This window comes from Morone saxatilis, unplaced genomic scaffold (genome assembly GCF_004916995.1).
Source record: "Morone saxatilis isolate NCDOM2014 unplaced genomic scaffold, NCSU_SB_2.0 Contig16, whole genome shotgun sequence".
Taxonomy (NCBI): Eukaryota; Metazoa; Chordata; class Actinopteri; family Moronidae; genus Morone; species Morone saxatilis.
Genome location: NW_023339718.1, coordinates 14,421,383 through 14,433,853, shown reverse-complemented (window position 1 = coordinate 14,433,853; position 12,471 = coordinate 14,421,383). Strand labels below are relative to the sequence as shown.

Here is a 12,471-nt window from a genome sequence, read left to right as displayed (position 1 = left end):
TGAATTCTGTAACATCTTATTAAATAGTTTTAGGAACAAAGAATAAAACATTTTGTTGCTACAATTAGTTTACACAATTTCTCTTCCAGAAGGTTTAGCAAACTTTACTCCATTAAATATACATTTATTTTAAATTTTTTACATCTATTTAAAGTTTCTCAGCTCGTTCTTTCATTTATACTGGTAATGTGTTAACATGAACAGAAAGCAATGTTAGAGTAAAAAAATACAATATGAAAAGGTCCTAACAAACAAAGAAACAAAAGGATTCCACCAAACCACAGATTCAAAACAGGATCAAAAGGTATTTACTTTTTAAATAAAAAGTACAACAAAATGGTGCGCTTTCCAGCATGATTTAAGATTAAAAGTTATGATTTGTTTCTTACAAATATTTGCTTGCAAAAAAATTAAAACAATATATATATATATATATATATAAAATAAAAATAAAAACATTGAAAAAGATAAAACACTTAATACACAAAAGTATATTCTTCAGGTAGCACCCCCTTCAAAATAACTGAAAGGGATTGATGTCTATGTGTTACACACCTTATGGCCACCTTCTTAAGAGCCACCTGGTTGGTTGAACTGTAACTGTATTTAATTCAACTCACCAAGGAAGAGAGTTTGGGCTTGTGAAAGTGTTTTTACTTTAAATGGGCTAATTCTGTAACAGCAATGTGAGAAACAAGTGTGTAAAACTCTCAAATAAGAGAGAACAGTACAATACAAAGTGGAGGGTAAATGTTTAAAATCCAGAAGAAGAAGCTGTCTTTAAACACAAAGACATGCTCATCGTGCCATTAAGTGATAAGGCAGGTTTCACTGAGCTGCCAACAACCTGGGCTCTTAATAAGGTGGCCAGCCGGTGTCTTCTCCTGCATCCAGAAAAAACGGTAAGAATTCCCAGGGAGAAAAACCAGATACACTTAACATGAGAGGACACCAATATATTTTCACTGCAGGGGGGTGGAGGGGGTGGAGGGGGTTAAACAGAGAGTGTGTGGAGAGAGGAGAAAGGAGAGAGGATACCATGGGAGAATTAATTGCTGGTTGCATGAACATGATATGACACCGAAAACAAGTTTCACACGTTGTGCATGTGGTAATTAGGTGTGCATGCTGTACTACAGAATTCACTACAAGAGGCCCAACAGAAACTGTCCAACCACCCTCCATTTACTCCTCGTCTAAGAGAGCAGATCTCTGACCTCTACTCGATCGTCATCTGCTCCCGGAGCGAGGTCACACAGCGTGGGGGCGACGAAGCCAAAAACATCAGTCGGTGTGTCAATAACGCACTGTTAATTTCACCAACAAGCCCGTAACAGTGCTTCTTATGTACAGCTCTCCTGCTGCCAGTCCCCAGCTCAGACAACATTTAGATGAAGGATGGTGATCAGTGGTCACCAACCACTCCTTGTGTTTCTCCGTCACTGACACAGACGTCTATAGTCAGAATGGTAAAATATTTCATGAGACCAACGTTTAAATCAAACATTTCCACAGACTCTTCCAGTGTTACACCATCAGATTATGTGACCTGATTAGGAATTTAATCCATTTTACAACTGCAAATGTTTTTATTACAGGTGAATGGTGCCTCCATAGTATTTAGGCACATCACAAATGTTGATAGCTGTGATTTCAGTGGCAATATAGCAAGAAATTCCTATTTGGGTCACAGATTTTGGGGCAACACTGGTCCCTGCCAGTACAGAACTATAGGCTAGCCATTAGAGGAGCAGAGCGGAGCACCACAGTCTTTGGAAATATTGTATTTGTTTTCGTCTTTAGAAAACATTTTCTCATATTGGGCAGTCATCTGTAAGATCTTTGAATATACAACCCACCTCTGGACAACAAGTACAAAATATGCTGACTTTCCCACCACCGAATCACAAGAATAACACGCGTTGACATGGCTAGAAGTGCTATCATAAAGGCCCAAAAATATTCATTCACAAAGTGGTACAGAGTCTTCAGGTCATCAAACAAAAATGTTCATACTCTATAAATCTGGATAAGCACTCTAGTGACGTTTTAGGGTTTCCGCTGAGTGTTTACTCACTCTGACCCTGATGTTCGTTCTTGGCACTATTACATGTGCAAACAGTACTTGTAGTATAAAGGCCCTCACTCAGACATCTGAATTAGTTAAAAGTGTTTTCTCTTTTTAAAAACAATATGATATAAATGGAATGAAATAGAAGCAGCTTACATTAGAAACTATCTTTAGAAAAAGCTGCTGTCCCCAGGTGAGTTTCTAAAAGCACACACACTGTAGCTGATCACACCACCATCAGTCTACAGGGCATGAACACGTAAACTAATAAATATACTTTCAACATTGTGCAAGAGACACATAAACCTGCTATAAACCTGCTTCAAGCAATAAATAAATAGCTTTAACAAGACAAAAATGTGAGAAGATTTGGGTTGAGATTTCAAACTAATTTAGCAAGTTTCTTAAAAGCAACAACTGCCAATGCTTAAAGAAATGTTTTGGTAACAGGACAATAAGAATAAAATAAAAGAGCTTTTAGCATTTTGGTTTAGTAAAAATCTCAGATCAGGCTAAATATTTAGTAGTTTAGTTTAAGTTCTTATTGTGCTGCTTTTCAGTCCTACGTTTACGAAGATTATAATGTTGCAGACTCTTATGGTATTTTTAAATGGCTGTTTTTCAATTAAAATACCAGAGGCACACAGTGTGGTCAAATTGGAGACTCGCTCTTCATGGTCACACCTAGGTCAATAAGGTACAGGCTGCCGACGCTCTGAAACGTTCAGTCACTCAGCCAATGTGCTGCTACAGCCTGACGTACAGTAACAAACATCCACAGTTAACTAACTGAAGTGGGTGAGAGTGGGAGAAGGAGGAATGTAAGGAAAAGTCATTAACACCATTAAATTAGTCAAAATGGTTAATGATATCTTGATCAGTTATGATTGGCTGTTGTAAAAACACACACAAACTGCACCATCTGAGAGGACGACATTTACACTCTCCAAACCCCTCTTATTACATTTAAATCCTCCATATCCAAACAACCCTTACTTCTTAGTACATTTATGCAAGGGACAGCAAAGTGGGTTTGGATAGCGACAGGGGTGGGTTATTCTATGGTGCAGCCTTTGCAAATCCTACATTAATACACATTAGTGCTAAAAGCAGAGCACAAGTGACACCTTAAAACTGAGAGAGAAGATCCACAGAGAGATTCAGATTCTCCTGTTGTCATCCATCTTTTTTTAAGCCTTGTATTTATACACACAAAGTCCCTCTGAAAGGCCACATGTCTGTGTTACTGTGTGCCATTAATGCAGCTTTTGCAAATGCACTGCGGCTGTCACGGGAGGAGGGGCATGACTGAAAAGCTTGTTTTTGTGTGCCTGCATGTGTTAGAAGAGGTTAGAGGTTATCAAATAAAAATAAATATCTTAAAAGTCTCTAAATCTCTGTAAATGAATTCTGCTCCAGAATAAAGTAAAACAAGGTAAGTCTCATTTGACTGCCAAATGAGACATGGGTGTGTTCAGGAAAAGTAGAGTTTTGGTCTTCTTAGTCACTACTGCATAATACTGACACAGTAAAGAGATGTAAACTGGTATGTTGCAGTGGAGATCTGGTGAATATTAGCACTCAAGGGGGATGTGACATGTCTTAGCGTGAGATGAGCGGATGTGATATGCTGCTAAATGGGTCTCTGAGGAGTTTTACTGACGCTGAACTGTGGAGTGACATTCTGGTTTTGAACTCAGGAGGCAGCTAGTGCAAAAATAAATTTCACAATCACTTTGCATGGTTAAGGGCACCTGACAAACCACTTCCATCAATCTGCATGACCCTGACGTGCATTGTAGCGCACAAGCTAGTTTTGGCGAAGGCTGTTGGTGTGTGAGCGTGCATGTGTGTATCTCTAATTTGGTTGCATAATGAGTCTAGAGGCAAATGATTTGTAGGAGACATTTTGCATAATCCATCAATTGACATGATCAATTCTACTGGGCTTTCAGTAGAATATATTTTATAAAATGACATGGGCAGTAAAAGTTGGCAGTGACTATGACTTAAACAATCAGCATCACCATCTGTCTCCTTCTGGATTAAAGTGCAAATAAAGTAATGCACAAACTCAATATCACACACACACACACACACACACACACACACACCAACTACCCTCTGCATGGTGACATCTTTTATAGCATGCTGTGACTTGCTATAGCATGCTTAAAATAACATAGTGGGAAGTGGGAAAAGACTGACACAAGCTAAAGAAAACACATACTGACGGACGGACGGGGATTTGGTGCATCACATTTTCTTCCACACAATTCTGAATCCTGCACCGCTTCTGTCCTCCACTCTCCCATAGTGTACCATCCCTTGCTCCCCAAATTCAGCCACATGTAAGATTTTTCAGCACTAGCCCGTTGGCTATACCCGACTCTCCCCCGCTGCTGTGCCTCCCTCCCCTCCCATTCCTCCTCCCTTCATGGCATCCCCATGTCCCATGCGGCTCCTGCAGGCTTCCCGTAGCCTCCCCCACTGGTAACCTGTGAAGGTGGGGCTGATGGGGATGTACTTGAAGATGGGGTGTCTGCGGATGAAGTCCATTCCAAAAGGCAGATCATAAGATCTCATCCCTTCCAGTTCAGCTGCACTGACACCAGTGCCACGTTTCAGCTTCTTGATGCCTCGTTCCTCAGGGGAACCTGAGGAGAAAAGGAAGAGTTCCTTAAAATCCTTAAAAGTAAAGGAACATGATAAACAACATTTCCTTTGATGCTACAGTGTTATGATCCGTTTGAAGATAAAGAAACAGAAAGTCAGACGCTTAAAGGGACCAGCCATCCTAAAGAATCATCTATCCTTTGATCCTCTGTTGCTTATCCGGGTGCAGCAAGTTAAGCCCAGCGTCCTTCTCCCAGCTCTCCCACAGGGGTCTTGAGATGTTCCCGGATATATAACCACTCTCAGCACGTTCTGCCTTTATACGTATATCTGTACCTGCTTGGCAGTCACAGCGACGTTATAGAGTGATATGATTTTCTTCCATAAAAATGTCTTGCATAGTCTGCCAACCTTCCAGTACATTATCATCTATTTCAGTCATAAACTTTGTTTTTGTAAAAAAACAAAAAACCAACACTGGCCGAAACACCTTACCTGGAATAGTATTGTCCAAAATGAAGGCGACAGAGCCTCCGACAAACATGGCAGTGGTGAGGAGCACGTTCAACACTTGGTCAACTCCAACTATGCCTGAGGAAGATAAAGAAACGGAGGCTTAGTAAGCAAGTAAAATATGTCTTATTAAGTTTGTATTGAAAATTACTTATAAATCTGTGACCAACATAAATTCAGTCATGTTAGTTTGACCAGTGAATTAATTTCCTCAGCAACAAATCACCCAAAACAACTAGTCATTGTGTGTACTTCCATACCTGCTGTGGGTTAATTCATAACAAAGAAAGTTGAGTCTGAATTATTCCATCTAGTTGAAGCAATGTAATTAACCATGAGGGTCTATCGCAGCAGCGAAGAACAGTTGGCACAAGGAAATATTCCAAGTCAATTGTAAACACATTTAGAAAAGCAGTTTATAGGGATCTCTCCACTCACCTGTGACCAGCGGGTTCTGTTTGAGGTAGCTCGGCAGCATCAGACCGAAGAAGATGGAGAAGCCCAGAACGAAGAGGTTCCTGGAGGAGTTGAGGTCAACAAACTGCAGGTTGGACAGCCCCACCGCTGTGATCATACCAAACAGGGTGCAGAACAGAGCTCCCAGGACAGGGTCAGGCAGAGAGGCAAACAGGGCGCTGAATTTACCCACAAGCCCTAGCAGCAGCATCATGGCAGCTCCGTACTGAATCACACGTCTGCTGCCCACCTGGAAGACCAATCAGAGATCAGAGGGAGTAAAGGGAGTCAGTCCCTACAGCACCTACAGCCTCCGTTTGTGTGCTAAAGAGGAAATTAAAAAGGCTGAAACCGGCCAGCTGGAATCAAAGAAGCTAATAAAGTCTATTTATTCTCCACTGACCCTAACTGGAAGAACAAGGGCTGGATAATGGAGGTAACATCATATACATTTCTTTCTTCATGGTGGGTAAAATATAAGAAATCATCACTTTGTCTCAAGCTACATATATTTAACAATTAAAAAAGAATGCACCATTTTATAGCACATGGTAATTATTGTGAGGACGTTACACATTTACAGTTAATTAGTACATAACATACTGTAATCTAAGTCAACAGCTGAATGAACAAGACCAATCATGGAGAAGGACTGATGCATCTCACAGTTGGTTCATCCATCTTAATGACAGTTTGTATGAAGGGCTAATGGGTTTAATGTTAATGTTAATTATTTTCATTAACAATTAATCTGCCTATTGATTTGTCAATAAATGTCAGAACATTTTGATCACCACAATTTTCCAGAGCCTGTGGTGACTTTTTCAAGTTACTAATTTTGCCAACAAACAGTCCCAAAACCAAATATATTCAATTTAAAATTATATAAAAAAGGGAAAACAAGAAAATCCTCACATTCAAGAAGCTCGTACCAGCAAGTGTTTCGCATTGACAAGTGACTCAACCGATTAGTGGTTTTTCAAAACAAGTTCCAATTAACTTACTGATCAATGCAGTGACTTATCATTTCAGCTGTAGTTGAATTATTTTCGCAATTAAACCAAAAGAAATTCAATACCTGAATGGGTGTGTGCAGAGAAGACGGGAAACCAGGAGGTTTATGTATCATATGTATAATAGTATAATGATAAACATGACATAAAATAAATGTAGAAAGGGTAACCAAAAGGCAGGACAAAGAAAACAAACTGAGTACAGGTTGTGTTACCTTTGTGATTCCTAGGACCCCTATATTTGGACTGGAAGAGGTGGAGCCATTTCCTGTCCCGAAAAGCCCATCCAACACACAGGAAATACCCTCGACAAATATCCCCCTACAGAACGGAAAAACAACCTAATTAAAACATCCTCCAGACAGTAAATTGCCTGTGCGTCACTATGAGTAACTGTGAGTAAATCGGAACAGAATGAAGATAAAGTGAAGCGTTACCTATTGATGGCGTGGATGGGAGGTGGAGGGGCACAAGAGAGACGTGCACAGGCGTAGTAATCTCCAATCGATTCGATGATACTGGCCACCACCGCACTCATCATGCCAATCACACCTGCAGCTGTTACAGTGGGTACGCCCCACTGGACTGTAGAGGTAAAATCACAAAAACTATCTCAAAAACAAATCCTCTCTGTCCCATCGCCTCTGGCAAGGTTTTAACTGTGGTCCATATTTAGAGGCATCATACAGTCTTAATGTTTTTATTTTTATACTTATGTACACAACCTATCCCCTAAATATTTATACATGATGTGTACATCACTGTAATGTTGCAGCTGGCAGAGGTGGAGCTAATTTTAATTACTTTATACACTGCTGGGTATCTTAACCTATAATGTATCATAACTTATTAGTTGATTTGTATTTTGTTTTGATTTTAAATAAAAAGCTAAATGTTTTGGAGCAGAAGTATAAATAAGCATAAAATGGAAAGTTTTCAGTGTGCAATTACAGTAAAGTCAAATCAAATCTTAAACTCATTAAGCTCATTATTCCTCACAGACGATGTCGAAGGAAAATGTTTTCTGCTCACGTACTGGCACTGAAGAGCAATCAACAGCTCTACTCTGAATTAAATGGTGCTTCTCATTTTCAGTTTCTGACACTGTGTGGTTACCTGACTGAGTGCAACCAAAACCTCACTATCCTCACACATGGCTACCTGCAGTTGGGTCAAACGAAGCTTATGTATAGTACCAGGCATAAACATCAACAATTCTTTCCAACAGCTCCACACTTACAGGGATATGGGATCTTAAACCACGGCGCGGCGGCGAGGATTCCTTGACGTGCGTCTGTGCGGGCGTAGAAACCGTACTTGTCTACCTCCGGCGGGAAAACATCAGTCACAGTAAAAATGAAACACAGCAGCCATGACACCAAGATGGCCATGATGATCTGGGCGCAAGAGAAAAGAAAACACTTCTCAGACAGACATTCACATTAAAGTAAAATAAACACATTTTACAAGTTATAATCAGACATCCTTTTGTTCTGTTATCTGTTACAATATTTTTTAAATATCTCTCTTTTCTCTTCCTGTAAATTGCTACAATTATTTTTGATAATTTATCCTGAACTTGGTTGCATTTACATCAAGTTATCTATTTTAAATAAATATATAAAGTCACAGTTATGCATTAGCTTGTGGGTTGTAATTATCGACATATATGTTAATGGTGGTAATAGCTAACAGAGCAATATCACAGTAGGGAGGCGTGTGTTTGGATAGAGCCTGATTTGGTCTAATTGTGGGAGAGGGAGGTCCTCTACAGCTCCGTCTCTCTCTAAAGCTCCATATCACGCACTATATTTACTCAACCACGTCTGAACAATTAAATCAAATGTAAGGGACCAGATTCACTCTCATGACTAAACTCTTATTCAGAAATACGTCACATAATTAAAGAAGAAAGAGATGCTCTAACATCTGTTTGACTTTAAACTTTAATTAAACCAGTATTATTCATCCAACCCATGCTTTACCCTCCTCCCCCCTGGCCGCAGATACAGACAACCCATTTAAAAAAAACAAAAAAAAACAAACACATGCTTTAGGAGGGGCTTTGTTCCCTCATCCATAACTATTTTCTGATAGCCTGTAATAGACTTGTGTTGTTGTAATGTTCTTGTTTGTTTATACATTCAGTGTTGTTTCTTTGTACATACTCTATACAATAAAGAATAAAACTGAATTTTAACTTCCATAGTAACTAAATGTAGGTAAGAGTTGGTTTAAAAGTGTTTCACCATGTCATCAGCTTCCAGGACTCTGGCATGTTGGCTGCTACAAAATGCCTACTTAGCATTTTTACAGTTAAGCGTGACCTAATGAAAATCAAAACAGCACTGGGACACCTTTTGAGGAGACAGATAGGTAACTTGATGTGAATTTATGAGCGTTTTCATTATTTCATATATCACCAGCAGAGGGCAGGAACAGACTGATTTACAGACTGTAAAGAGGCACGCAAAGGGAAAACCTCTTAACCTCCCAGAGAGAATGAGATTAGCTCTGTTGAATAATTTGTGACTTAGATGGGAACACAGTTTGAGGTGGACGCAGGGGGCCAGTTGTAAAGAAACCAAGGTCAATTCATTAAAAGAGCTGAATATTTACCAAGAAAAGGAATCAGAGTGCAGACACAGTTTGTGCAAAAGATAAAAAGCTGTGTTATGTTTGTACTTTTATAAGAAGTTGTATACTTACAGGGAACATTTTGAACACCTGCAGCCTATAGGAAGTCCAGCCTTTCTTGGCCTTGTAGACTGGCAGAGGGAAGTGAACGTTTCTGGCATACTGTGAGAAGAGCAGCACCAAGAAGATAGTCCTGCAGACAGAAACAGTCTTATTATGTCTTCTTTTCTCTACTGTGAATTCTCCTGTGAGAGAGCTAATTCTGTATGAACAAGTTCCATTTCCTCACATCTACGTCCAACTAGGACCCCAGAGGCTTCAGAGCCAATCAATTATCATAACCGCCACAGAAAGAGCAAATCAGTGGCAATTACAGGCACATATCCTCTGTCCCTGTGGAGCGAGAAGAGAGGCCCTCCAGCTACAGTGTAAACAGCCATGACACAGCAGGAACTGATGTCACACCACATGAATATCACAGCTTTGAAGTGGATCGGAGCTAATCCTATCTTTACAGTCTAAACCTTGTACGAAACACGTGGCTGTGAAAAATATAAGTGGTTCCTTAACAAGAGAGAACAATGAGACGGTTTGAGTTTCCCCATTGTGACAAAAATATATATCTAAATGTTACAGAAACCTGTCCCACCACTCCTGCAGCATTATCTGATCATCAGAACACACCGAACGTATAAAAGGTGAACAGTGACGTAGGTAGGTAATGGGAAGTAGGCAGTTAAGGTGAAAGCATCACTTTATAGCATAAGAGTGCAGACTTACAGCATAGCAATGCCCCAGTGTTTTCCAGCCCTCTCCCCTGCGGCCTGGAAACCAGACAGGCCGATAAGGGCGACAGTGGGGGTGATGGTCAGCGGTCCGATGTACTTCAGCAGGAGTCCGGGCAGACCCAGCGCTCCAATACACACCTCGACCAGGGACGACACGATGATAGCCCCTTGGATCTGACAGAACAAAAAGGTTATGAAGAATCTGAACATGGAACAATCCAGTTAAACACAGCTGCAGTTTTAATTTATGTTTACTTTGAATCAACAACACATTTTAATTAAACTTGTATACTTCCATTTTGTAAAACTACGTCAAGGTTTCCCGCAATACTTTGTAAAGGAGACACCCTGCCTCGCCTGAAATAAAAGCGCTTCCTCTAATGTCAAAAGAAATTATAACCTTTTCATGAAATATAATAATACAAGCTTCAGGCAAAATGAGCATTAGAACTACATTTCACAGCACAGTCTACACAGGGGACTGTTGGAACCATGTACACTGATCATGAGACGAAATGTGACGGCTCTGTTGGATTCAGCTCAGCACTGATCGGTCACATGGTAGATGTGCTTTGCAGTAATTAATCAGCACCAAGGAACATTTTGTTTGCATCATGGTTGGAGGAGACAGGGTTACAGAGTCACCAGTCATCCAGTTTCCATTCGATACTTCTGAGTGATAATCCTGTTTGTTCTGTCTTTATTTGTCTTTGTGTTCTCTTCTGTCACCTTTTATCACCTGCACGTTTGTACTGCCCTCAGCCCATCGTTGTCCCATTCGAAAATTTGATTCAATTTGATTGAGTTTAGTCTTGTTTACACGTCACATAAAAAACAATTACTCAACTGGCTTACGCAAACAGAAAAAGGTTAACACAAATTAACAGCTCCTGTCACAGAAAACCGAACCCTGCAGCCATATACAGACAGTGAGGTTCCTATTTGAAGGCCTAAAAAAAAAAACCTTAAAACACAGAAAGCCTCCTTTATTTAACTATAGTTGTGTAAAAAATTGTGTAAGGAGTTATGCTGAATAACATCTCAGTGTACACAAATCATATTTTAGAGCTTTTTTTTTTTTTAACCTCCCAACACATCTAACCAGTTTTGCTTTCTTCTACTTGTCAAGCTCCCTTCCCATGCACCGTTCAAGTCTGTTTGAATCTTTCATTTTTTGCCTCACCTCTCGTATCCTGGGGTGCCAGATGTGCTCTGTGTGGAAGAGCTCTGTGCTGTTAAATACTGGAACCTCTGGTTGTGGAAAAAAAAAGACGAGATGAGAGATTAATTAGATCAATATGTGAATCATAACCCCAGTTATTTATTCAGATATAAAGATATAAAGTGGATAATCCCATTTGGGTCCCCGTTTTAATTCTCTGCTGTCTTTTTAGGCTTTGATGTTGACAGTGCTGGGATCGAAGAAAACACAATAATCCACAGTTTTTATCACAATGTTTTAGTGTCTGTACTGAAGTCAAGAGTGAGAGACAGAAGAAGAGAGAGGGATTACCTGTATTATTACACTTCCATTTGTCCAGTGACAGGATGGCTCTGGCTGGTGCGAGGAAGGCAAAAGCACTGGCCTGGAACAAAGGCAACCTAAACACAAGAAAAGCACCAGTAAGAAATTACGTTACAAGCCTGAATTATAAACAAAGGGAGTGTTCAAATAAAAAATAAAAACAGCAAAGCTTGTAGTTATACTGGGCAGATGGAATTTAAGTAAAACTTGAAGAGGGTATTTGATCTTTAATTATGAAAAGTAAAAAATACTGATTGTTTCCAGTTTGAAAAAGGTAAATCAGTAAAGAAAAAAAACAAAAAAGAAACCATCATTGTCAAAGATACATTTCCAAAGTCAGTACTGAATCATCTACACACAGTTACACACAGCTACACACACACACACACGCTTCACCTTTACCAGGAAAGCATCTGGGTGTGTTTCGCTCGACCTCACTCGGCACTATGACTCATCAATCCACACAGAAGATTTTCCCCCTCCCTCCATCTCTTTTCTGCTACTATATGTCTATGTTTATTTTTTCAGTGTCTTGCATTCAAATATCTTTTAACTGAGACAAACCAACCTGCTCAAGACGTAACATACATCTGCTTACATAAGTGATGCAGTTAAACGGCTTGACATTCACACTGAATTTTATTTTATTTTGTTTCACTTTATTGATTTTACTCTATTTGAATCCTTCAGAAAACAAAGATTAAAATAGAAGTAGTAAGAGGTCTGAAGTATACAAGCCCGTCGGGTCTCGACACATCAATAGTCAATTCGGCCCCAGCATCAGGTTTTTTTTTCCTATTTATAGGCCGAGCTCAGGTTGGACTTGCACCCATAGAGTGTGTGTGTGTGTGT

At 39.8% G+C, this 12,471-nt stretch overlaps 1 protein-coding gene across 3 annotated transcripts in view; it reads right to left on the bottom strand.

The window, feature by feature from the left end:
* Positions 1–12,471, bottom strand: part of slc23a2 (solute carrier family 23 member 2) — a 35,046-nt gene continuing 22,575 nt past the window's right edge. For all 3 annotated transcript variants that reach the window (XM_035658325.1, XM_035658326.1, XM_035658327.1), the window contains 10 exons: positions 11,608–11,696; positions 11,278–11,345; positions 10,087–10,268; positions 9,379–9,499; positions 7,910–8,066; positions 7,107–7,254; positions 6,885–6,990; positions 5,639–5,906; positions 5,183–5,278; positions 1–4,728 (listed from right to left, as the gene is read on the bottom strand). In XM_035658325.1, coding sequence (XP_035514218.1) covers positions 4,451–4,728; positions 5,183–5,278; positions 5,639–5,906; positions 6,885–6,990; positions 7,107–7,254; positions 7,910–8,066; positions 9,379–9,499; positions 10,087–10,268; positions 11,278–11,345; positions 11,608–11,696 — 1,513 coding nt within the window. In that variant the 3' untranslated portion in view covers positions 1–4,450. The remainder of the gene's footprint in view (positions 4,729–5,182; positions 5,279–5,638; positions 5,907–6,884; positions 6,991–7,106; positions 7,255–7,909; positions 8,067–9,378; positions 9,500–10,086; positions 10,269–11,277; positions 11,346–11,607; positions 11,697–12,471) is intronic.